This window comes from Lepisosteus platostomus, chromosome 25 (assembly GCF_059453375.1).
Source record: "Lepisosteus platostomus isolate fLepPlt1 chromosome 25, fLepPlt1.hap1, whole genome shotgun sequence".
Classification (NCBI taxonomy): Eukaryota; Metazoa; Chordata; class Actinopteri; order Semionotiformes; family Lepisosteidae; genus Lepisosteus; species Lepisosteus platostomus.
In genome coordinates, this window is record NC_142635.1 from 16494830 (window position 1) to 16521507 (window position 26678).

The 26678-nt window shown below is 48.6% G+C and overlaps 1 protein-coding gene across 1 annotated transcript; it reads left to right on the forward strand.

Moving 5' to 3' along the window:
- ppp2r1ba (protein phosphatase 2, regulatory subunit A, beta a) lies at positions 1-26253 on the forward strand. The gene is made up of 15 exons (XM_088619444.1): positions 1-176; positions 2080-2170; positions 4170-4270; positions 4682-4914; positions 5743-5890; positions 6776-6931; positions 9222-9336; positions 10627-10697; positions 16466-16600; positions 18750-18923; positions 19548-19608; positions 21996-22150; positions 22947-23089; positions 23464-23555; positions 24651-26253. Exons 1-15 carry the CDS (start codon positions 99-101, stop codon positions 24665-24667), a joined length of 1770 nt encoding a protein of 589 aa, XP_088475570.1. The 5' UTR covers positions 1-98; the 3' UTR covers positions 24668-26253.
- The last annotated feature ends 425 nt before the right edge of the window (positions 26254-26678 follow it).

Consider the following 26678-nt stretch of genomic DNA (forward strand, 5'->3'; position numbering starts at 1 on the left):
AAAAGCTGGTGACCGCCCACCAGCCCCTGGTGGTCATTGTCTTCTCGCAGGAAACCCCGTGCGCGCCGCAAGCCGGAAGCAGCAAACCCGAATCCAAAATGGCAGGAGCCGACGGAGACGACTCTCTCTATCCCATCGCCGTGCTCATTGACGAGCTCCGGAATGAAGACGTTCAGGTAAGCCCCTAAACATGGGCTCTCGGGGAGGTCGGAGTGTGGGGCTGGCAGCTTTCAGGCGCAGCGTTGCGGAATTCAGCGACCCGGAGCGATGAAACGGAGGAGTGACGTCTGGGGCCTGTTCCAGAAATCCCAGCCGGCGAGCCGCGGTGCTGGTGAGAGAGGCGGAGAGATTCATTTCAGGGACACGGTTCTCGGTTTTCCTGTTTGTATCCAAACAGAGCTTGTCGGAGCCGCCTTTTTAACAAAAGACTTGAATAGAAAACAGAATGGATCTAGAATAGTTTATTTTTTTTCCTCGCCAAGGGCTGTCGCTGTGCTTGGGGTACACTACAGTAGCCAGAGGGGGAGGGCGGGGACCGGGAATTCGGAGAATTCGGGAACTCGGAGGAGCGGCTCCGATTCTGGACTTGGGCTCTGAGGAGGATACGTGCTCGTCCCCCCGGGCTTGGTAGCGGGCCGCCGAGTTGTCATGGAGAGCGCCGAGCCGGTGCAGCGATTTGCCCGTCATGACTGGGTGTATCCACTAGCCTGGACTCGCGGACGAGGGCACAGGGGGCAGCAGGAAAAACAGCTCTACCGCTCTGTGTATATGTATAAGTGTTCATTTTTCTGGTCTCTGTGGTGCACACGGCCGGTTTTCCTCCTCTTCTTCGGTTGGGCGTTGTTGTTGTTGGCTCCCCGCTCAGGCCTCAGCGCCCGGCGGTGCCCAGAGCTCTCGCTGGCCCGGGACTGTCGAAACCGACTGGCCCTCGGGGACACCAGTGAGACACAGATCTGTGATTTCATGTGTGAGGATTGAAGGGTCTGATGTACTGAGAGTGACCAAGCCCTAAACGAGCTGTTATTATTTTATATTTCACTTATTAATACGATGTCCCGTCCCCCGTTCTCTGTTGTTTTACAGTATTCTCATGTGATGTCCATTCACATCACAGAAACCAGTATCAAGCCGATTTTAGGGGAGTTTATTAATGAGGTCTCTTTCTAGATTTCACTCTTTTAATAAAGGCCTTTGACCTCCCTGGCTTTCACATGAGAAGTGCTGTTCTTCCCGGAAAAACTCCCGCGGACCACCAAGCGGTCTAGCCGGGGGCACCTCTGCGGTGGTTTGCGAATGCAGGAGTGGTGCAGTGCTCTCCAGTCGTGGCTGCAGGGACCCCGGTATTTTGCAGATGGTTCTGAAAGACTGGTGGGTGTACGTGATGGCTCATCTGTTGCCGTGGCAACCCTTACCCTCACTGCTAAATATAGGCCCTGTATGAGCTCAGTGGGGTTGCCAGCAGCACTCTGTCTGATTCAGTCCTGTAAACAAACTGGCCGAGATCAGAACCTCTCGGGAGCTTGGTGGTTAGAAACGGTGGCGGTTTGTACTTCCGTGAAGTTGAAGAAGCAGATTCGCATTTTCTCTTGAGCTCCCCCCCCTGTCCGCACTGTCAGAAGACGCGGGGGGGACAGGCTTTGTGCTGGTCTGTTAGTAGGTCATGTGAAGGAGATGTCCGGCTCTCCTTTCCCCATTTCTGAAGCCCGTGTGCTGATTCCCGGGATCCCAGCCTTTAGTGCCCTTCACAGTGATGGAAGATCAACACCGCAGCCTGCTGGCATGTACTGGGCACAGTCCCCCAGTGCCTCGTTACGCTGGGCTGTAGCAGGTTTCACGTCCTGACAGACTGGGTCAGCAGAACCCCGTCTTCAGAAAGGTTACTAATGAGAGGAGCCATTCGGCCCATCCAGCCTGTTCGATAACGAGCAGGTTATTGATCTGCCGATGTCTTGGAAGAAGCAGTGGTTTTCACTCGAGCGGTATGGCTGGGTAGCTTGTTGCCTTGCGGCCTGTGTCCGAGCACTCAAGGCTTCTCTCTCTCTCACATGCCTCCCTGATCTCTTCCCTTCTCTTTGGCAGCTGCGTCTGAACAGCATCAAGAAGCTGTCCACCATCGCTCTGGCGCTGGGAGTGGAGAGGACGCGCACCGAGCTGCTGCCCTTCCTCACAGGTGCGTACGTACCCCACTGCCACCCCAGGAACCAGTGAAACGCGTTTTACTGAAAGCGAGGTTGATTTCAGTGGGGTGGCACCAAAAGAGTCAGGCTTCATGTTCCCCAGCTGCTATCCTGGGCTGATTATAACAGTCCGGCAATGTGAACAGGGCCGCACGGTTTCGTTTCCAAAACTACCGTAGTGTGAAAAAGCAAGGACACCCCATGAAAGGTTTGTCTTTTTTTACATTTTTGGACAAAAGGATATATTTAATTGAAAAATCACATTTTGGACTTATTTGTACTATTTAAATCAATATAAATGCAATTTCCTTGTGCGGAAAAAGTTAGTACACCCCTACCTTTATCATTGCATCAAATACCTAAAAGAAGAATCTGGTACGCTAAAACACGTGCAAATGATTTTATAATAAATTCTAAACATCAGAAACCTGTGGTCTGGTTTGGTCTTGGCAATTGAGGTGTGTGGCTACATCATGCCAAGATCAAAAGAGCTCTCTGAGGCCCTCGGAAGAAAGACTGTTGATGTCTGTGAGTCTGGGAAGGGTTTAAAAAGCCATTGACAAGCAATTTGTAGTCAATCACTCCACTGTCTAAAAGATAATCTACAAATGGAGAAAATGTCAAACCACTGGCAATCTAGGCCTGGTCGTCCCACCAAGTTCAGCCCAAGAGCTGACCGGAAGATGCTGCAGGAGGTCTCCGAGAACCCCAGGATAACTTCAAGGGGTTGACAGGCAAGTCTGGCCTCAGTCAGTGTCAAAGTGCATGAGTCCACCATCCGAAAGAGATGGCACAACTTTGCCCTACATGTGACGTCAGGAGGGAAGAAGCCTCTGCTCTCAAAAATGAATATAGATGCACGACTGAAGGTTGCTAGACAACACCTAGGTGAAGATCAGGACTAGTGAAACAATGTGCTCTGGAAGGATGAGAAAAAAGGTAGAGCCGTTTGGCCACAATGCTTTGTTTGACTACAACCAAAAACTGCCTTTGACCAAAAGAACCTCATACCAACTGTAAAGCATGGTGGTGGAAGCATTATGGTTTGGGGCTGCTCTTCTGCCTCAGGGCCTGGCCAGATTGCCATCATGGAGTCAACCATGAATTCCACATTGTACCAGAGAGTACTTGAGGAGAATGTGAGGCCATCTGTCAAAAAGCTGAAGCTGCGCCATAAGTGGACCTTGCAACGAGACAATGACCCAAAACACTCAAGCAGATCCACACAAGAATGGCTCCAAATGAAGAAATGGAGGGTTATGGAATGGCCAAGTCAAAGCCTAGGTCTAAACCCCATAGAAATGCTGTGGGGGGACTTGAAGTGGGCAGGACGTGCAAGAAAGCCCTCAAACATCACAGTTGGAGGAGTGGGCAAAAATTTCTCCAAGTCGATTGTAGGAGACTGATGGATAATAACAGGAAATGCTTACAATAAGTGATTTCTGCCAAAGGGGGCAACACCAGCTATTGAAGCTTGGGGATGTACTTATTTTTTCCACAGCAGACAATTGCATTTCTGACTTTTTTTGTGTGCAATAAATGATTGCAAATTTTCATTATTTGTTAAATTAGATCACCTTTATCTATCAATATTGTTGAAATGAAGATCAGATATCTATACATGTAAATATGTGGAAAAACACCTTTTCATGGGGTGTTATTTTTCACAGCACTGTACATGTGGGATGTCTTTTGTGCACTCTCCGTGTTTTGATTTGGAAGAGCCGTTTCTCATGCAAGAACAGAGGGGGTTTGTTGCTGATGCAGATGGTTTGGCTCAGGGCCAGGATGAGTGCAGACTTAATGAGTTGAACACAGTGGAATGTGACACAGGGAGCGACTACGTTTTGATGCCTTTACATGTAGTTATCTTGCTGTAAAGCAGGGAGTCAGGGGTAGAAAGAGGTGGGGTTTGCTTTGATTCCTGTAAAGAGATGCTTGTTTTCGGCTGTAGAAGGACGTAATACAGAAATTCATTCTTTCTCTCCGCAGACACTATTTATGATGAGGATGAAGTTCTCTTGGCCCTTGCAGAGCAGCTGGGCAACTTCACCATGCTGGTGGGAGGCCCAGAGTATGTCCACTGCCTGCTGGTAAGATCGAACGCTGAAGCTGCTTGGGAATTCAGCTCCTGTCAGTCCTGCTGTCTGTTCTCCCTGGTAGTCTCTTCCACCTGGGAAACAAGACCTTTTCCTCCTCTTCCTCCTTCACCCATCCCCTACCCCCCGAAGGCCCTCTTGTTTTGCTTATGCTTGTCTCTCCTCTTTCCCTTTTTTTGTGTATCTCTCCCTTTCATCTTTCTCTTCACTCTCCTGACTTTCTCTCCTTTCATCACCTTGTCCTTTTCATTTGTCTCCTCTTTCCTTGAAATGTCTCTGCCTCCCAGTTTCTCAATGTCTCTCCCTTGCACTGTCTCTAAAAGCCTTGATCTCCCTTGTTCCTCCCTCCTCCTCCTCCTCTCTCAACATCTCAACATCTCTCCCTCTCGTCCGCCTGTCCCCCAGCCGCCCCTGGAGAGCCTGGCCACAGTGGAGGAGACGGTGGTGCGCGACAAGGCGGTGGAGTCCCTGCGGAAGATCTCCCATGAGCACTCCCCCGTCGACCTGGAGGTGCACTTCGAGCCCCTGGTGAAGCGGCTGGCCAGTGGGGACTGGTTCACCTCCCGCACCTCCGCCTGTGGCCTTTTCAGCGTCTGCTACCCCCGTGTCTCCAGCACCGTCAAGGCCGAGATCCGCCAGTGAGTGGCCCTGTACACCCCTGTGCCTGCAGAACAGGCTGAGCCTGAGCTCCACTCCCCAGCCCTTTCTCAGTGCAATAGATGCATTGGGACCTGTAGGCTTAGCATCTGCATAGCAGGAGCTTGGATCCACCAAAGCTGAGGTTCTGGGAGCAGGGAATGGATACTTCCTCTCTTGACCCTCTGTTCCTTCCAGGTTAAGGTGAAAGCGTGTTTCACTGTGGGCTCAAACTGCTGTTCTCCAGCCATTGCAGCGAAGAAATTAGCAGGCCTTTGTAGTGCCGACTACGATTTCGTCTGCAGGGAGAGAAATGCTCTCATTTTCACAGCATGGTGCCCTTGCAGCAGCTTTTAAGTACAATTTGTCTAACGGCACAGTTGTTTTTTCTGTGGGTTTTCCTTTCAGCAAAATGAAATAAGAAATGACACGCACGAGAATAAAAGATGAGAAGGACCCTCTAGAGCACTTAGCAGTGCTTCCAGGAGTGTGGCCAGCAGTTTGGAGGCAGTCGGTAGTGCGTCGGGTAGATCAGGGAGCAGGACTGGGCTGCTGCCAGAACCAGCTGCTGGAAATCCAAGTGCGCAGTGCAGATGAAAACTAACATGGCTTAGCATCACTGCCTATATCTTTCCTTAATTACATAACGATCTATAGAATGGCTTCATTCGCTCAACTGTTAATTACGCCCATGATTCGTTGGTCGTGAGTGTGCACACGTATGTTGCCGTCATTCCTACTGCACGGCGTGTTTTAACACTGTCAGGTTAGCCTGTCTCCCGGCTGTGTGAGTGGCCGTGGCCTTCAGTCTTCTGCGTATGTGTCCCCAGACACTTCCGAACCCTGTGCTCCGATGACACGCCCATGGTGCGCCGAGCTGCCGCCTCTAAGCTGGGCGAATTCGCCAAGGTGCTGGAGCTGGAGTACGTCAAGAGTGACATCATCTCCCTTTTCACCGCGCTGGCTTCTGACGAGCAGGTACAGGACGGTGCTGCCCCTTCAACAAGCATATCAGATCAAACTCTCCACTAGACACCCACGAGCCCCCTGTTCTTCCCCACCTGCCTGTCCCCTCCTGAGCCCTGCACCTCTGACATCTGATCAGCTCTCATTAACACCCGTTCTCCAACAGGAACATTTCTCTCGCCTTTTAAAGTTACGTTCTCTTTTATAACCTTTAATAATACATTTTATTTTACATAGTGCCTTTAAAGGTGGCTTCTCAAAGTGCAGTTTACAGAACGGCCGCGCTTGACATGCATGCTTCGCTGTTGCCAGTTGTGAAATGTGTGACTGAGCACAAGAGCTGCAGCAGCTAAAAAGGCCTTGAACTCCTACTGCTCCGCAGATTGATCCATGACAGGTTTTACCAGCTCCAGAAAAGACGTCTTAGTCAGCATGATTTACTGGGTTTTCTAAATTTGAGTATTTCTACAAAAATAATACTCACCAAAGTTCACCCAACAAATAATATTGCATATCTCTGGAAGTCCACCCTTTTATTTCTAGACCTTTCGCGTAGAAAGTCTGTGCCAACGGCCCCACTACACAGCAGGTCAGGTGGAGGAGCGAGAAAATGCTTCAGCAGTAGAATTAGGGGAGAACTTGGGTTTGACCGATCATACTAAGAGCAGCACCCCTGCTCTTACAGACAGTGTGCCGGGGGTCTTTAATGAGTGCTTAGTTAGGAGTCTCCCTGGCGGTGATAACTGTAGTGCCGATAGGATTATTTTTTTTATAATGTTCTCATTGCAAAACTGCATCCAAGGTAGCTCTTGTGAGATCCTGAGGCTGCACCAGTCAGCTGCCCTGGGAGGGGTGGGCCTGTGCTCGGTGGGTTGATGTGCCTGTGCTGCCCTGCAGGACTCGGTGCGGCTCCTGGCGGTGGAGGCCTGCGTGAGCATCGCCCAGCTGCTGCCGCAGGAGGACCTGGAGACCCTGGTGATGCCCACCCTGCGCCAGGCGGCCGAGGACAAGTCCTGGCGGGTGCGCTACATGGTGGCGGACAAGTTCTCCGAGGTGAGCGAGACCCCCGCTGCTGCTGGCTGCTCCCCTCGGAGCCATGTTCCCCGGTGGTGTGAAGTGGGGGGCTGGGGGGGGCACGTCGAAGTTCAAAATCTCTCCCTCCTTTCCGTAACCCAGTCTGCAGCTCCCGATTTCCAGTATAAACTTTCTCAGTCCTTCAAGGATTTGTGAAGATAAAACGTTATTCAAAGGATGAAAAAACATTGGAGTTCTGTAAGTCTTCTTGACGCATTATGTGCTACGTTGGATAGAAAGGCATGGTGTTGATTTTTATCCCATCCCACCAGGGGAACACTTCAATTTAACAAAAAAGACTTAGTCATTTCGGTGTGCTAGTCATTATCCTTCCCCGCTCTAGTGCCTCCTAGTCTAGCGGTTTCTTTCCCGTGAGGAATGTAGTTGAAAGGAATCTCAAAGATTCCCCGAGGAAGGACAGAGCTGTGTGCAGACAGTCGGGACTAGAAGTGAAATGACTGTAGCTGCAAACAAGCAGTTGCGATCCCTGGAGTTGCTCGCCAGGCTGTTTTAATTAAACGGGGCTTAAAGGTCTTTGTGCTCCCCGTGTGGGCTTGGCTCTTAAGCCCCTGCTTGCCTCCAGGTGTGAGCCAGCAGAGCCGCAGTGACAGCGCAGGCCCTGTGCGGGGTTGCTGTGCTACAGGCACCTTCTGAGGAGCGCGCAGCTCGAGAGGGGTCTCAGGCCCTTCTCCAAGCTGTGCTTGGTCGCAGGTCCCCTCAGACAGGTTGGAGACTTGCCCAAATCCGGCCTTGTGCCCCCCCCCGGTCTGGGGGGTTGACGGGGGCAGTTGTGTAACGCGACCTCAGTAAGAAACGGGCCTTGAGCTCTGGCACCTGACGTGCAGTGGTGGCCAGGCGGGGTGTTGATTGCTGGCGTGCAGCGCGGCCACCCGCTGCCTGGGGACACACCCGCTGTTTTGGCACGTTTCTTTGAAGAACGCCAAGCATTTGCCATGTTTTTACCGCAGATGTGGGTTATAGCTTTATTTTTCTATGTGCTACTGGTCTCTTCTGCTCTGCCGACAAAAAAAAAAAAAAGCCTGCAAAGTTGTGCTGGTAATAACCAAATACAAACGGACCAAATAGAACCACCTTGCGATAGTAAGGTGGTGCTATTTGGTCTGTATTTTGAAAGCATCTAAAAATCTGGTTCCCTGATTCACCTGCATTAATGATTTTGAAGAGCAGAGCACACATTTCTAGTCCAGTTTTGGCAGAGGTGGTGTTAAATGGTTCCCACAGTAGGTAGTACTTAGTGGATACTGGAACATCCAACAGAGAAAGTCAGTAGTGATTTTATTTGACATTGGAATGAATATTCCCTTAGAATCAATAGCGTTAAGTGCCCTTAATGCTTGCACTAAAGTCACCTCGGTGAAAACCAGTAGTCACGATTACTTGTCCTGCCAATTAAGTGACTTTGGGTATTGCAGGCTGCTAACGCACCTCACTTATGTGTGGGGAAAAACACTATAAAAGCATGTAAAAATATTGCGTTCAGCTGTCCTTGGATCCTGTCTTTTTGTTGTCTCCTCTCATTTTCCATTCTGGCTGCGAACGGCCCCGGATTAATAGAATTAGTAACCTTGGAGACCATGAACACCTGTACAGAACACGGATAACCTCCCGGCAATCGCTGGCTTGCCTGCAGAAGTCCTTGGCAGTGAGGCTGTGATTAGTTTTGTGATGCAGGTACACCTACAAGTGCCTTTTACAGAGGCAGTGTGGCCTCGCCTCCAGGAGCCTGAGGTCTGCTTCTGAAACTTCGCACATTAACAAACCCACTGCGCAAATTCTAATCCGTTAAAAACAAGTTTTTTTGTTCAAGTAAAGCTTTCATGTACAGTTTATTTTCATTCATATAGGCCTGTTTAACCTCACACATGAGGAGAATACTACTGTCTTGCTTCTTTTTGGGTTTCTCCATGCATAACATAACATCACTTTATTAGCCCTATACAACTTCTTGCATTAGGAATTTGTCTTTTCGCATTCCCCAGCTTGGGGTAGAGCGCAGGGTCAGCCATTGTACGGCGCCCCTGGAGCAGCTGGGGTTAAGGGCCTTGCTCAGGGGCCCAACGGAGTAGGATTCCTCTGCTGGCCGCGGGATTTGAACCGGCAACCTTCCAGCCACAGGCGCAGATCCTGAGCCACAGAGCCACCGCTCCGCCCATGAAGTTGCAGTCCTGTTCAGAGATGATAATGTACGGGCCTGGCACTGTGGGCAAGTGAGATTTTCAGTTTTCCCCTGTGCGCTCTCCTCTTCCAGCTCCAGAAGGCAGTGGGTCCAGAGATTACCAAGAACGACCTGGTACCAGCCTTCCAGAGCCTCCTGAAGGACTGCGAGGCTGAGGTCAGGGCTGCGGCGGCCAACAAGGTCAAAGGTCAGTGCTGGGGCAGGCTGTGATTGTGCTGGAGTTGGCCTCTGATTCATTCTTCCCTTACCACAGTGATGCACAAAGAGCTTTCTTTCCTTTTAATGCTTTCCAGATGATTAGAGAAAAAAATAACTTGCTAAAGCATTAAGTCAGGAGTGTAACACAGACACCAGGAGTGGAGGCTACAGATGGGGAGTTAATTGCACATACATTCAGGATCAGGAGCTAGTAGCCTATTTTTCTGTATGCAAAGAGCTGGAGATGTGCAGAGTTACTCCACAAGCCTTTATGTTGAGACCATGTCCTCAGAAGTCCCCAGAAAACGGATCATTGAAAGACTTACAGCAACCAAATGAGCGTTAATGTCTTGACTGGCTGCTTTAGACCAAGATCTTGTTTTCTTGAGCTCGTTGAGCGATTATTCAATTCCTGGTGGGAGCAGTTCAGCCTTTTGTTGCGATCCCGAGAGACTGCTCTGTGCTTAAAACATTAGATTGGCCGTGGTTCTATTTTTTAAAGTATCTTTTGTTATCTGTTTGAAGTTTGTAAGTCAAATCACCCTGTTATGAGATACGCTTGGTATCAAAATAACATTCCCATTTGCTTATCTGTCTTAATATTGTATTGAATTTATATTGTTTGATTAAGATACCAGTGATAGTACTGGCAGGTGTGGGGCAATACATTTGCTTCTTTGTTTTAAAGTTTGCAATTATTTGAATATTATGATCCAGCACAAACAGTGACTTTTAGGAAATAAAGGAATACAGTTGGCGATTAGGAGGAAAATGGTTTAAGCTCATTATAAACCCCATCACTCATCCCTGTCTGCGGCTTCTCCATTAACGTTCAGATGGAATGGAAAAAGTAGGACAGACATGGTGATAGTGTTTAGGATTGCAGCACTAGGGCCCTGGGTTCAGTTCCTGGGGTGCTATTTGCATAACGTTTGTATGTTCTTGTGGGTTTCCTCCCATAGTCCAAGGACATGCTGGTAGGTTAATTGGCTTCTTGGGGAAAACTGGCCCTGGTGTGTGTCTGTCCGCCCTGAGATGGACTGCTATCCCGTTCAGGGTGTATCCTGCTTTGATACTGGATACTTTGATACTGTTGCTTGCTGGGATAGGCTCTGGCTCCCCTGTGCCCCAGTGTTGAATAGAGAGGTTAGAAAATGGATGATTGGAAGAGCTGCAGAGAATAAGCAGATATGTAGATGGCAAGATGTTTGTATAACTGTTTTGATCCCTGCTGCCCAAACAACTCCACTCCTGACCAGCTGGTTTTTCCCCCTCTCAGAATTCTGTGAAAATTTGCCAGAGGATAGCAGGGAGACCATCATCATGAGCCACATCCTGCCCTGTGTCAAGGTGAGTGTCATGTCTGCTCTGCGCTATGTGCTCCAGAGGTGGCGCATGTTCTCAGTGAATGCTTGTGTGCTGTTCTTTGTCTTCCTCTGTGGTATAGCTCTGACTTCTTCCAGCAATGAGCAGTATTGAGATAAGAAAAATACATACAATACATATGCCTTCTGGATCTTTTGACTTTTTTTTTAAAGAATTGCAAGCAACACAGTCAATAAATTGTTCCTGTGCCTTTTTATCTTAAATTATATTTTTATTTCATGTCATAAAATGTACTATACAAAATACCAAACTATGCAGTTGACCTACCCTTATAGGACACCATTGACATTCCTTAATTGTAAACCTATATAGTATTTCTGACTGTGTATTGTTGTTTTTCATTTGAAGTTCACTAAAACATCCGAAGCACCCATGGTAAACAATTTGCTTGTCCCTACACCGTTTGCCCTATACTTACTGTTATCGCGAGGGAAGTCTGGTACTTTTCATTTTGCAGACAAAACTCCACTTGATCATATTTTGTCTGTGTAAACTGAGTGTTTACTGTGGACCCGATTGTTCTGAAGAGATTCACAGACGACAGGATGATCGTTCAGGAGATCTCGGTTTATGTACTTTGTGTTTAAGGCAGGTGAGGCAGAGGAGGGATTCAGCAGTCTCTGTGCCGATGGCTTGTCAGCATTTGGGCGTTTTGTATAAATGCTACACAAGAATGAAGATCATCCTGCAACTCCCACATGCTCTCCTTTTCTCTTGCTGTACTTCCTGCTGATAGTTTGGTCAAAAACCCTTCTGGCTGCTGCTCGGAGAAGTTTGTTTCGGAGCTCAAAACCTAGAGAGCGTCCGAGCCGAAGACGTGGAAACTTGTGTGCTTTCAGTGGCTTGACCTGCCCGTCACTGCTTGTTAAGCAGCGCCTCGGTGTGGGCCGGGCGTGTGAAAATCAGACCGTAGGAACAGGCTTGTACAGGCCAGCACATGGCTCGACCCGCTTGTACGTCTCGAGGATGTACAGGGCACAGGCCGATCACCTCCTACGAAACTCCCAGGTAGTGCTAGAAGAAGTATTTGTCTCCTCGTTTTCCTCGCGTCCGGTCTCCTAGCTGACCTCTCGGCTTGATGATAAAGCTGTTGTTCTCCTGGTGCAAGGGTTTGTCAGACTGGGCCTGGCTGTAGGCTTGTTTGGCCTGTTGATGCTGAATCTTCCTCCCAGTTTATCAGCTGCTTGTTGTAGTTTCTCAATTAGAAAGTGAGTTCTGGTAAAGCCACTCAGGGTAGCGGGGCAATGCCCTTGGCTTCTCGGGGCTACAGGCCATAACTCAAGAACTACATCCTAACTGGATGGCTGCTGGTGTTCTGCATTCCCAACAGAGGGCGCTGTTGCACATTCATTCGCTCCCAGGTGGCGTTTCTTTCTCACCCTTGGGGAAGGGCAGATTGATTTTCTCTCTATCCAATGGGCTTCCTTGCCGATATCAGCCACTCTGGTCTGGCACCACTTAGCGCACACTGCAGAGACCTTTTACAAGGGCAGGAGTTTAAACTGTTGCAGATGTTGTTTCTGCACAAAAACACTTGCTTTTGCTGAAGGACCTGATGTGCATTACTCCTAAGCTGACTCATAACTGGATATGTTCAGGCATTGCAGGCAAAAGAAAACAAACATCAGAACCAGCCTTGACTTGGGCTTTTCTGAATTGTCATGCTGGTGTTTTTTTTTATATTGTTGACAGTCTCAGTTCCCTCTCATCAAACATATTCTTGAAAGAGTAGCTGTTCTAACGTGCACCATTTCCATTTTCACTATTGTGCCGCCTGTGCAAGGAGCTGTGCACTAACAGATCATGAACGCTGTGTTGAGGCTATAGTGTGCAGCAGTGTTCAGGGCCTCTGCGGTTGTCTTCCTGCTGCCCACGGATTGCTCCAGTAAAATGACCAGCTCTATGCCTTTGAACAAATATAAACTGCATTGGATAAAAAGCCTTAACCGAATTGAATCTATTATTGCCGTATAAATGATCTGAAAATATTTGGGGGGGAAATTCCATTGTGTAGGTCTGCCCATCTGGCACGCAGTGTCAAAGGGTGTTTTGTTTCTCCTGCGTGAGTGACGTGCCGGAGCCCTGATGGTTTCTCAGTAAGTCCTGGGGTCTGACCGTGGGGGTTTCCTGGAAGCCCTCCTGCGTCACCGAGGTAGGGTGGTGTGTACTGCGGAGGTGCTGGGAGGCTTGTTTGCTTACCTGTCATGGGCTCTCTGAGTTTGTAAAGGTGGCGGCGGTGTGCACCTGTTTGAGCTCCCATTTATCAGCACCCTTCCTACTCCCCAGACTTATCTTGGCAAAAAAGCTTTGCGGTTCCACCCCCCCCTGTCTCTTTTGAGTTTCGTTGTTGACTTGAGGCTGTCCAGTTTCCTTTGCTCATTAAAACATGTCTTATCATGCCAAAGATAAGAAATGGAGAGATTAGCGCTAATGGGGCTGTGTTGACAAAGAAGTGTGTTCTTAGGACTTCTCCCCTCCCCCAATGTGAGGGTCAGTGAGCAGCGTCGAGCTCATTTGGACTGTAGGGATGGCCTTGGGTTGTGCGGTTGACCCGTTGGAATACAGGTTTTAATTGTGAGCTTACTCATTTTGATCTTTGTTTACAAAACGAGGAGGCCATTTGGCCCATCTGGATGGTTTGTTTTTCAGTGATCCAACAGATGTCATGCAGCTGCTTTGGTGAATCAAACATGGCTATATAGCTTGTTCCAAACTCCGGCAACCCTTTTTATGGAAAAAGGTGCCATCTGATCTCTGGCTCAGATGTGCTTTCTCTCTTCGTTGATGGGTGAAGAAACTGTGAAATTCCTCTTGGCCTGTGTCTTGTCCTCACAGCTAGAGTTGACAATTTTCTGTGCTCCAGGGGTGGCCTGAGTTCCTAGCCCTGTTGTCAGAGAGGAGAGTAGACTGTTGGAGTCTCTACCAGCAGCCACGTCACCCTGCAGCTCACAACTGGCAACCCACTGGAGCTCAGCAGTGTGAGCCTGGCCAGTACCTGGATGGGAGACTCCTGGGGAAAAACTAAGGCTGCTGCTGGAAGTGGTGTTAGTGGGGCCAGTAGGGGGTGCTCAACCTGCGGTCCATGTGGGGATAGTAACGTGGACACTATACTGTAAACAGGCGCCGTCCTTCAGATGAGACGTAAAACCGAGGTCCTGACTCTCTGTGGTCATTAAAAATCCCAGGGCGTTTCTCGAAAAGAGTAGGGGTGTAACCCCGGCGTCCTGGCCAAATTTCCCATTGGCCCTTACCAATCATGGCCTCCTAATAATCCCCTCTATGAATTGACTTCATTACTCTGCTCTCCTCCCCACTGGTAGCTGATGTGTGGTGAGCGTTCTGGCGCACTATGGCTGCCGTCGCATCGTTCAGGTGGGGCTGCACATTAGTGGGGGTGGAGGGGATCCCCATTACCTGTAAAGTGCTTTGAGTGGAGTGTCCAGGAAAGAGCTATATAAGTGTAAGCAATATATATTATTGTTTTGGAGGGGGGTTCAGAATCCAGCAGTTGTCCATTAAACTTCAGTGATCAGCCCCCTTTTTCCGTTTCGAAATGACGGTCTCCAAGTAGTACTGTGGAATCGCCAGCACCTGGCTGGGTTAACCGACAGCCTCTGTCTGGTGAGACAAACCCTCCAGCTGCAGACACATGATCCCTCATCAGCAGTTCGGCTGACCTATTTAACTCAAACGCGGCGTTGTGCAGAACCTGTTTTCTTGATAAGGTTCCCCACTGAGGCTGTTCTTACCATTTTGATTTTTTTTTCCCCACAGAACAGGCTAGCGTTTATTGAACTTGCATGCAAAAAAAGTAGATATTGCAGGGCCGACACTCTTGCACAAGAGACAGTTCAAGTACGCAGAGATAAAGAGCAGTTAAGCATTAAAACTGGCCACACGATCATGGTTTTTTTTATGTGGCTTTTCCTGAATTGACTTAGTGAGATGGCCGGCTGTAGCCCAGATGCTGGCAAATTGATATCCAAGCCAGAGTCTCTAACGCAGTGGCTGGTGATCAGTTACTTTCCCCTGCCTGAGGTGAGGTACCTTCACAGAACAGGAAGAAACAGGTCCAGCGTCCTGAGGTTTTGAGGTTGCAGATAGCTGCACAGTCAGCATCTGACTTCCTTTTTCTGTCAGTACTTGGAAACCTTTCCCACAAACTTCTCGGCACGTTCCTGCTCTGGGGCTTCCACCACCATGACCTTACCTGACCTTGTGCTGCTGCCCAGAGAAGGCGACTCTGATCCTTAATGCAGTTTGAGGACGAACATGTTGCTGAAATTAAGAGCAGAAAAGCACGCAGCAGCATAAAGATCAAGACTATCACAAAACAGTTTTTTTTTTCCCTGTGCTTGAGCACTTGTGCTTAAGGGAGTGGAGAAACGTAAGGTGCCGCGTTGAGGCCTGAGAACGGCAGGCAGACCTTTACACTAAGGGTTGTGGGGGACTGGAACATACTGGCTGTGTTGTTGAAGCAGTTGCATCGGGGGTTCATCCAGGAAAGTGCCGAATGGGAGCCTTGTCACCTCGGCCAAGTGCTCACTTGTTTGTGGCCCTGCAGGAATAGATACAGAGCCCAAGAAGCACTCTTTCAGAAAGCAAGGCCACCATTTTTGCATTGCTTTACTGGATTGTCTGGATCTCGATAGTCCCTTAGACCTACAGGCCTTCGCAGGCATACTGTGCCCTTCCCGGCTGGGTTTTTTTCCCCACGACCCTTGGACCCTTGATTTGTATATGTGCTTCCACAGTCCCTTATTTGCCTGCTTCATGTCATTCAGAGCATTCTAGTGTGCAGCTCTAAAAACTCAACAGGAGTGCATGTTGGGCTCAGGGAGGAAACTAGAAGAGGCAGCATGTCAGGGCTGCGTAGGCATCATGTACTAATTAATGGCTTCTCTAACACTGATGAGCACTGTGTGCCACTCATTTTCCTCCCCAACTGTATTGTTTTGTAGCTGGTATGCCAGTAACTTTGCATATGAATTTGTGACTCAAATTTGTTACCAAAATACGGGTTTTGTGTAAGGATCAAACTGTATTGGGGAAACACATCAATCGTTTAAAAAAGTTTTTAGTGTGGCTAGAAATTCAGTGGTTTACTCACCAGTTTCCCTGTTATACTTATCTCGATTCTTTTTCAGCGTTTTCAAATTTCAAATCACGTCTGCGTCGCGATAACCTGCCTGCTTCCCGCTCCAGCGGGTTTAGGTCCAGGGTGCTGGATGTGGGCTCAGTTTGGTAAAAGAAGCAGTGTGGGTTTTTTTTTAAAAAAAAACGGAAAACTAATTCCAAACCCTTCATAGCTACAGCAACGCAAATAAATCCTACCTGGGCGAGGGGTTAATGATCTGTGTGCGCAAATAAGAGAGGCGGCCATGTGAGCGACACATGTTTTGGTCTCCAGTCTGCTGGGAGGAGGCCTGCCGCGCTGGTGCCTGCGGATGGGCGTCTTCCCTGTGGCGTGTGCCTGCCGAGCCTGCCCCTCTGCAGGGGCGGACAGACTGGGTCCCACAGCACACCTGTCCAACTCTTTCTTCAGCTGTTTTTCTAGTTCTCTCAAGCACCGTGCAGAGTGGTTCCCCCCCCACAATTCACGACCGGTATTTTGAATGTGCGGCAAATGTCTCTGCCTCAGGAAGGAAGATTGTCGAAACGGTGGCGGTGCCGAGCGTCCTGTGCCCTCTTCTCTGTATCTGATGCCATTCCTTCCTTTCGCCTGCTCACAGGAGCTGGTGTCGGACACCAACCAGCACGTGAAGTCGGCGCTGGCGTCGGTCATCATGGGCCTGTCCACAATCCTGGGCAAAGACAACACCATCGAGCACCTGCTGCCCCTCTTCCTGGCGCAGCTGAAAGACGAGGTGAGTGTGCCCACGCCCCCCCGGAAGACACCTGTCCTCTGTTCGTGTCCCTTAGGGTGTCCGTCTCTTTTGTTTTGTTTCCTCTTTGCGAGACCTTAAAAATTGTGGTTATTTTCAAGTAATAATTTCCTTTAAAAAAGGAGGCAATGCACCCAGTTCCAAAGGAAAGATACACCTCTCCCGTGTGCTTTCAGTGCAGAGAGATGTTTCGAAAGACTGACAAGTTCTTGGGAGGTGTCTTCCCTCTGTCACCCCCCTCCTCCCCTCAGGGCTAGTTCACATGTGGTAGCAATCATGGGGAACACTTGCGTCCTTTGCCGCTCCACACGCCCTGTCTGTTGTAAGTGTTGGCTGATGCAGAACACTCGTGTGTCGTGTGGGTGTCCATCTCCCTGTTGCCCGGGGTGGCTGGGGGCTTTGTGCTTTCTGAGCCCTCTCTGCCCTCCAGGTAGATCGGCCCTCATGTTGTGACATCGGGCGCACGTTTCGGTTGTTGGCTTCCTGTAGGCTCTGAAGCCAGCTGCCAGGAGATCTTTTTCCGGGGTAAAAAGAACTCCTCAACATTCCCAAGAAACCTGGGTTTTTTTCCCCCTCCTCCCCCCCCATTTTACGGAGCACCTCCGCCGCGTCCCGAAAAGCCTTGATGTTTCTGCCGCCGGCCAGCGGGGGTGGGAGATGTGAAGGGAGCAGGATCGTGAGGCCGAGGGGGTGAACATGGTGCTTTCCAGGCCCTTTGATGTGGATGTGCTGGATACCGCTCGCTTCCTGCGATGCCTGCTGCTTCCTGTTTGAAGTCCTCCCCAGTCTCCGGCAAGAATAGCTTGCTTTCACGTCTCTGCCCCTGCTGCAGCTGGGAGCACCGCGGCGCTGGCCAAGCTTCTGGCGTGCAGCACTGAAGCCTTTTCATCCCCAGAGGCAGGAAACAGCCTAGAAGGGAAAGGCCAAATGGTAGAGGAAAAAAAAAAAGAAAGCCGGGAAGGCATGCTCAAACAGGACCCGCAGTTTTAAAGTTGCGTTCGTGCTGGATTCAAATTGCCTTCAGGTTTCGTGACTCGGATTTAAAATTTGAAATTGAAATGGATCGTCTTTTGATGTGTGGCTTAAGAGGGGCCCTCCTTTCAAGTTCCTGAAAGCGGCAGGAAAATTAGCAATTGTATGCAGCGAATCCAGGTGGGAGCTGGCAGCTCTCCGTCGCGGACAGACACAGCTGCCAAGAGAGGATCTGGGCTCTCTTCACTGCGATTGTTAAAACATTTCGGAAGCTCAAAGAAACTGTCAACGGACCTCCTCTGTAATCCATCTTTCTTTTTTATTGCGGCACAAATTAACTTGTCCGCAGTTCTTTTTTTAAAAAAAACTTTTTAGTCTCCTAATTATAATTCTTGTGGCCGTTTATAATCCTGGCTGTTAATTCAGGCTGCTGTGCGTTTGTGGCGAGCGCACCAGACAGCTGGCACGTCGGTGCCTCCATCTTGGACACTGGAGAAGAAGCGTTCAATATGTCCCGTTATATTCATCTGCATAGTATTTAACTCTCCATGCTGGAGATATTGGTAACTTTCAAATCGCTATGAATTTAAAGGCAGAGGGCTGCTCAGGTTCATGATGCAACTTGAACAGGGTAACCAGGTATTGATCATCTTGAAACATTTCACTTGTCAGCATCGGGTCTTTGGCCAGCGACCCGTGTTCCTAGAAGCTAAGAGACAACGGTGACTTCTGATCAGTTTTGCTCTGTCCCTGAACACAGTGTGCGTTTTGCTCAGAAAAATGCAGGATTTTGATAAGATGTCAAGAGCATCTTATCAAAGGCTTTTGTGTTTTGTCGCACGTTGTTTTTTTTTCCCTTTCACAGAGTCAAAGAGCATGAAATGTTAAGGGAGACATCAGCCCCCAACCCAGGCCTACCCTTTTCCTAAACTTATAATCGGCGCAGTTACCTTGTTACTTGTACTATAAGGACACCAGCGCAGCTAGTGACAGGAGGATCTTTAGACTGAAGCCTTTTAAAAAGATAAAGGAACAGTAAACCAGAGCCCTTGGCAAGGAGATGTCCTCTGTTCTTCTCTGCGGTGCCAGCTTTCTCATCAGCCTGTTTGCTAGAGTCCCTGACAAGTGTGCTCACCCCCATCCTCTCTCTCTCTCCCAGTGCCCCGAGGTGCGCCTCAACATCATCTCCAACCTGGACTGTGTGAATGAGGTGATTGGGATCCGGCAACTGTCTCAGTCCCTGCTGCCCGCCATCGTGGAGCTGGCTGAGGACGCCAAGTGGAGGGTGCGCCTGGCCATCATCGAGTACATGCCCCTGCTGGCCGGGCAGCTGGTGAGTCCCGACGCTGCGATGGTCTCGGGGGTGTGTGTGGAGCTTCAGGGCGGCAAGCATATCACATGTGTCCTGTTGGCACAATAACCAAGATGAGGCTCTTGAGAGACCTTTTAATATTTATGCATATCTGGGGACACTGAACTATTTCAACAGATGGGCACAAATGTTATTCACTGGAATGTCTTAACTACAGCTTGCTCGGGTGAGAGAGTATGCACGAAACACCGAAGAGGCCTTATTGACTTGCTAAGGGTTAACGGTATTAATTGCACTTAATCTTTTTTGGCTTAAGTATAACCACTTTTTATACCTGCTGATGTGTGTGCAGTTGTATTCTGTGATCTTTAAAACATGAAGCAGTATTTTATTTCGCTGTGATTGTATCATTTTTGCAGCATTGTGGACGGAATATTGGGAAGACATTTTATAATGAAGTGCAGAGCCCTGCTTTGAGTTAGTTCTTCCTCTAAGTTAATTACACCCCGTCTGTCGCTGATGGGTGTGGGCAGGTGTGTTTTATAACCCCGAGGCAGCCAGACGTGAGGGGACGCAGTGGTTTTTCAGTTCACGTGCCCGTCTCGACCCCAGCCCGCGGGCCTGACCGCTCTTCTCTGTCCTCAGGGGGTGGAGTTCTTCGATGAGAAGCTGAACTCCCTGTGCATGGCGTGGCTCGTCGACCACGGTAAGCTCCTCGCTGTTCCTTCATTGAGATCCTGCCACTCCTCCTGCGGGGGGTGATGGGGTTGAGAAGTGATTTTGGGCGACAAAGCCTGCTTCTCTCGCGGTGTCTTAGTTCTGCCTAGACTCCTTTCCATCACATCTTAACATCCGGACAGGTGGGGCCAATGCAAGCTTTTCCAGAACCAGGCCGAATGAGTGAAATGCCCAAGCTCGCTCCCCTGTTTCATCGGTGCCTGTGATTCATAAGGATCAAACTCTGTCATCAATTACATTTTTATGTAGAACCTTTCAGGGAAATCAGCTTTGGGGAGGACAAATACGTGCCTTAAAACTGTCTGGAACATGTAGGTAAGAAATGGATCATCCTGCCCCCTGAGACCAGTAGGTTTGCTGTGATTTAGTCCTCCTGCAGCCGGGAGGCTGGAGTGAGATCGAGCCCTGAGCTGCCCAGAACCAGCCCCCCCCGCCCCACACTGGGGGAAGGACGTGTGGGACTGCAGCTCCTGGGCCGAGTGGTGACAGCCTGCCTGGCCTGTGTGCAGGCCCAGCCATGCGTCTTGACGGAGTGTCCAAAAGGCGTCGGATAAGAAAGTGGAGCAGCAGCCTGGGAAATGCCCGTATATGCTTTGTTCTATATTGCTTTCTTGGCTCTAGTATCTACTTGAAAACAGCATTTTATCGATTTATTGCTTTGTGTAATTAAGTCTGAACTATATTCTGAAAGTATAAGATAACATTTCACACCGCTCCTACTACAAAGGCGCCCTATCTTTGTTGACTTCTTGCTAGATTTTGCTTTCGGAAGAATGTTGGGCGAGACAGGTGCAAATATCACTGCAGATGTTGTAGGGCTGCATCCCATTAGGAAGTTCCAAGAGCCTTTGAAGTGGTGAGGTGCTGTCTAAATAGGATCCAGACCTCCAGCTCTGAGGCTGTGGTGGGCAGCATGCCAGCGCTCGGTCTGTGGGACCCGAGCACTGCGCCTGCGTCCTGAAACTTGCCGTTTCCTGAAATGCCAGCAGTCCCCTTGGCAGCACAGAAAGGGCACACGGGGAGATTAGAATCGCTGCTCTGTAGCCACTACAGACCCTGTACTGGACTACCAAGCATGATGGGGGTCTGGTAGTCTTAGCGGGATGCCCTTTTGTTTTTAATCTTTTTTTTTCTACAAAGATGTCCCATGCTGGACGTGCTGACATCCTGTGTGAATATGACCTGTGCGTGTATTTGAGGGCATGGTAGTTGCGGTACGCGGCGCCCATCTGCAATCTGTGCGTTATCACTCTCTCTCTGTCTGTCAGCCTGCAGTCCTTCCTCTCCAGTTCTGTTATCCCACAGACACGCCCAGTGTCCCACTCCCAAAGGCTGTGCACTTCGGAGCCAACTTCAAAGCAAATAACTTACTGGGGGGGGGGGGGGAGAGATTACATCACTGGAATGTTCCTGCCTGTCCTCCATGGTGCAGGATAGCTATTTCTGATGACGTGAGAGTGTATGATGAGCTTGGCTAGAGAGAGAGAGGAGCTCAATCCCTGGCTGTAGCAGTGGCAGCAGTTTTCCTTGAATGGTATTGTGCTGTCTGTTTTATTGTGGCCCCAGAAAGCATCTGTCAGCACTGAATCACTCCACAGCAGGAGAGATTAGGACCACAGTGTAGCCGTACTCTTGGCATATATTCTCCGGTTCCAATTTTCCAGGCCTGGTGATTACCCATCCCATTTTACTATCCTAAAAACATTCCAGACTGTTTAGAGAATCCAACGGATAGGTTCAATCGGTCTTGTGTTAACGTGTACAGAGTAGCAATACCTCATGTGTTTGACATTCTCGGAAAAGTGTGGGCTTGCAGATTGAATTAAGAGGGAAATTGCTGTGCCAGCGGGTACTGGTCTGTACTTACAAGGATCTAACTGCTCAGTTAGCAAGCATGGTGCGAATGAGAGGCACTTTTTTACACTTTGGGCTGTGGTAGACTTATTACCCCTGTTCTATTGTGACTCCGGAAGCTGGAGGTGTCGTTTTGAGTGATGCTAATGTTTCTTAAGAGATTGTTGTCACTGCTAACTTTTCGTTCTGGGATAAACCTCGAAGTTCCATTGCTATATTCTGGTAGTTAAGCACCTGAAATTTCGTAATACTTTACAATTCCTCGGAGCTGGTCTGTTTTGAATGTGCACATTCCCTTTTCAGACAAGTAGTGTTCCACTATGACATCCTTAATACTGACATTTTTGGTTGGTGGTGGTGCTGCATGTTCTTATGGTTCAGATTTTGTTCCTCCCCAGAAGTCGTCTCAGGGCAGTGGTGTCCAAGCGTGCCCATCAGGTTGTGCAGCACACACACTTTTAAAGATGCTAGACAGCAGCCGATGTGCCCTTGTTTCTGCAGTGTACGCTATCCGAGAGGCAGCCACCTGCAACCTCATGAAGCTAGTGGAGAAATTTGGGGCGGAGTGGGCACAGAACACCATCGTCCCCAAGGTCCTGAGCATGGCCAATGATCCCAACTACCTGCACAGAATGACCACACTCTTCTGCATCAATGTGAGTCCAGTCGTGTTTTCTGCTCCAGGGCATGTCCGCCTCTAGCAGTATTGCCTCCAGTGAAATGGGAATCTGGGTCAGGCTGTGTGCTGAACATGTCATAATATTCTGACACTTAGCTGTCTGCCGGTAGAGAACTGACAACAGTGATGGTATACCTCTAAACTCATAACAAAACACCTTTTCAGGCCTTTTCTGTTTCGAATTATTTTCGTATACTCAGGGGAGCCATGCTGTCTCTTCCATTTCACATATGAAGGCGGCTCTCTGAAACAGCCTTGTGCCTTGTCCTGAAACAGCTCGCATAGGGATTGGGTTGTGTTTCACACACTGCCTATTCAGTTGAGCTTTAGAAAAATGAAAATCAGCCTTCACCTGAAATTATATTGATATTGTTTCCCGATGCTTCAGAGGAGGGAGGGACAGAAACAGGATTTTCAGCCATCGTGTTTCCCTGTTACCAGCCAGACTCCTGGCAGTGCTTCTGTTGCTGTGTCAGTGTTGGCTCAGTGCACGTTCAAGGGCCTTTTGTATTCAGGTCTTGCCCAATAACATTCCACTTACAAGAATTTTTGGAAAAGTCCATTAAAGAAATCGCCGCCAACTGCTACAATGGAGATAAAAGACAAGTGCTTTGTCATTAAAGCACTTTAAAAGCAATTCAGTTGAATGCATCTTAAGTAGGAGAATTTTCATTTTGGCTAAGGCAGACTTATCACATTCTTTGCTTTTCTTAGTTTGTAGAGGAAAATGTATTTTTGATCATCCCGCATCAGTGCTATGTGTGGCTTTGCAGGCTCTCTCTGAGGCCTGTGGTCAGGAGATCACCACCAAGCAGATGCTGCCCGTCGTTCTGAAGATGTCCAACGACCAGGTGGCCAACGTGCGGTTCAACGTCGCCAAGTCCTTGCAGAAAATCGGCCCAGTTCTTGACAGCAAGTACGCGCTGAAGCGACCAGTGTTTGTTTTTCATTTGGGGTTTGTTGAAGGGATGTTGAAGAAAGTCTAGACCAAAGCCTCAACTCGTAGTACCGGCTTTGTAGACTTGGGTTCTCTAACGTTCTCTCTGGGTTTTCTAACGTCTGTCTGCAGCAGCACAGCAGTACTTGACATTTGACATGTGAGCGAACCCTCCGCCAGGGTGTGATGTGGTTTTTGCTATTTTGAGAGGATGTGGGTGGTTGGGAGAAGGGGGGTTAGTCTATTGCAATACGAGACAGAACAGGACTTGGGGTTGGGAGGGGGCAATACTCAGGAGACTTGGCCTGTAAGTCTGTAAGAGCCCGAGTTCACTTGTCCCCTGTGCCTTACAGTGCCCTGCAGACAGAAGTCAAGCCTGTGCTGGAGAAGCTGGCCACAGATCAAGACATGGATGTCAAATACTTCGCCCAGGAAGCTATAAGTGGTATGCATTCCTACTTAACTTTTTTACTTCACTGACAGACCACATGGTGAACTGTAAATGCCTGGACAAGACTACATGTCTTGGCTAAAGAGTTCCCCAGCTCAGCTTGCAGATTCTTGAGGAAACAGCCAGCCTATTACTCCTTCACAGTTAATCATGTCTGACCCCCTGACCCCTGAGTGGGAAATTATAGATTGCTTGATTACTGGGAGTGCAGTGTTCCTGGTTGTTAGCAGGGCTCTCTGCTGCTCAGGTAAGCCTAGCAGGCTCGCTGTCCTTTTCCCTGAAGCTGTTGTCCTGATCTTGCTTAACTTGGAGAAACGGCTGGTTGAAAAGAATATTGCCCAGCTTGTTTGTGGTTTTGTGGCTGTAATGCTTTGTTGCATGTTCTCATGCATGCATTGTCAAACCTGTCTACGTTTACAGCATTGTTCAGTAAAAATGGTTTAGTGAGGCTGGTGATGAATGTGATGGTGTGCTTTTAGGCAAAGTTTGTTGGCTTGATGTGGCTTTTAGGGGTCTTGGGCGCCTCTCTGCCCAGCGTGTGTTGAGACGCAGTGCGTCATGGATCTCGTCTCTTCCTCCTGGAGGGCCTAGTATCCTCCGGCCTGTTTTCCCACTGCAGTCGGCAATGCAGGAACCGAGTTGGGGACCCCTGCAGTATTTTATCTACGCAGTGTATTTCAAGGAAGGCTGCTCTTATGAGAGCAGGCCTTTCTGCATCTTGGATGTATTTTTTTAATCTCTTGAAGTACCTTTTGCACTACTGAGTGTAGTGTAACTTAAGACTAGGACAGCATGAAGTGATGGGTTTAAAGAACATGGTTGACTTAACTCGGTGTTGGCCAGCAAGCAGTGGATGTTTTTCCTTCCACCTTCCCGTTGCACAACATCGGTCAGGATCAGAAACGACTGAGCTGCTTTTCAGTGTTTGCTTGTTACTCCACTCCAAAGCATGGTTTCAATCCAGCTATATTTGAAAACTTACGCATTTAGACTTTATAGGCACTTGTGCGATTAAGCTGATAGTATTGTGCGTCAAGGGATTAGACATGACCTTGTAATTCCTGTGTTTTTTTTTTTCCTTCTCTACAGTTCTTGCCCTGGCTTAAGACAGACACAAAACCAAACGGATTCGCCAGCCGATCAGTCTCTGCTGAACGTGCAAGACATCCCACGACATAACCACATCCTATTTATTGATATCCAGGATCAACTGGCTACTTTAAACAAAAAAAAAAAGGAAAAAGTCTTTAATGTCAAAATCATTGTTCCCTCCTTTGCTTTCAATGGTAGTAATTGTACAAGGGAAGTTCAGATATTGGCAACGCTTGCTGTAAAACTGACTGCACTGAACATTGAATGAGCCTGTCCCATTTTGGTAGACTAGAGCACACAGTCATCACCACTCCTGTTGCCGTGGTTTAATATGGTTTTGCATGGAATCTAAAGTCTTTGATGTGTAGATGTTCTCCTTGTTGCTTTTCACTTCATTTTCCATCCCCGATCTTCGTTTTAAATAATTGTACAGTTAACCGTTGTGTTCCAGTGCTTCTATACAGCTGCTTATAAATCTGCTTTTCCCTTGACGCGTTTTGCTGTGGAATACCATGCCCAGCAGCCTCTATTCTGAGGGGTGACCTCAGTCCTGCAGCAGATGGGCAAGATGATTTGAAGGCCCAGAGCTTCTCGGAATTGGTTAGGTTGTGCTCCCCAAAAAGGGCAGTCATGCAGCAAACCGACCCTACCCCTTTACCCTAGCGCCTAGGAGTTTAGTCATTTCAGATCGAATTCTCGTGTTCATGGAGCTCCATTCGAGTAGTAAAAGCCTTCCCCTCGTGCTCCTTGTGCAGTCTGTGAACTGACGAATTGGGACCACCATCAGAAAAGGCAGTGACCTCACTGGGGGGGGAGGTGGGCGGCAGGCATGCCACTGGTTGGAGGCTGCACTGTGCAATACTGGGTTTAGCCTCTGACCTTGTTTTTTTTCGTCTTGTACCCGCGTTCGCTGAGATGTGCACCGCGGCAGGTTTGCTGCTGTGAGAGGAGTGGGCTGGCCGCAGTTTCAGGTTGTTTCCCCGGGTGGTGTAGCCGTGTAATCTTGGGGTGTCTGAAGGATCATCTTGCTCTTTTAACCTGCTGTGCCAGTAACTGTGCTGTTGAAAGCATTTGTTTTTTTGGGTCGCATTTTAACTTTTTCCCCTCTCATTCTAATATGTTTTTTTCTATTTTGTGTTCTCCGTTTGTATGAATACAAATCTGCTGGTTTCTCTTTTTTGTTAACAATTTTTTTGCATTGAACCATGAGCCATAGCTGGTCCTGGGGTACAGACAGGACCGTCATGGCAAACAGTTGGTAAAAGACCAGGCAAACTAGCAGCCAGAGAAGGTTATGTGAAGTCTTACCGAGTGTCTGTACTTCCCTGGGTAATATTTCATGTATTTGGATGTAGTAGATTATATGGATTCCCATTATTATACGGTATAATGAAATTAAGTTGCTTGCTTCCCCAACCTCTCACCCCTTAACCCCACATCCTCCACCTACAGACATTCATGTCTTTTGAGTTCAGGTTTATACCTTGATTGCTCTGTGTCAATAGACTGTGCTTTGGTTTTATATGACATGAGCTCCCCTTAGAAGGGGAGCTGTACTGTATATCTAGGGGATAGAAATGAATAAAAGTTCTACAACAGATGCCTTGTTGTGTCCGGTCAGTGTGATGCTTTGTGTCCCTAGCACTGGGATACCACATGTACTCTACAGTGAATATCAGTCTACACACCCTTATTGAAATTTCAGCTTTTGTTAATGTTAAGGCTTAAATCATGACAAGTCATGTCGGACCTTTTTTCACCTTTCCTGTACAGGGATGCATGCTCTTTATAAACGTAACCATGTTCAGATTTAACCAATCACATTCCAAATCATGTACAAAGTTAATTCGCCTTCACCCGACATCAACTGAAGTGATTCTGGTTAGCCCTAAATAGTCAGCTGCTCCTGTAGGATTTCACTGAAGGTTTCTTGGTTGCTTAGTGCAGAGATAACCAATGTCCACAAGGAGCTAACAGAAGATCTACGTGATATTAAGGTATAGATCAGGAGAGGGATTTAAGAGA

Excerpts from the sequence above, each read along its gene's own strand:
- ppp2r1ba (XM_088619444.1), top strand. The coding sequence starts at position 99 with ATGGCAGGAGCCGACGGAGACGACTCTCTCTATCCCATCGCCGTGCTC. Across the intron at positions 16,601-18,749 it reads TGGCGCAGCTGAAAGACGAG|TGCCCCGAGGTGCGCCTCAA; the intron begins GTGAGTGTGCCC and ends TCTCTCTCCCAG. Across the intron at positions 22,151-22,946 it reads CCACACTCTTCTGCATCAAT|GCTCTCTCTGAGGCCTGTGG; the intron begins GTGAGTCCAGTC and ends GTGGCTTTGCAG.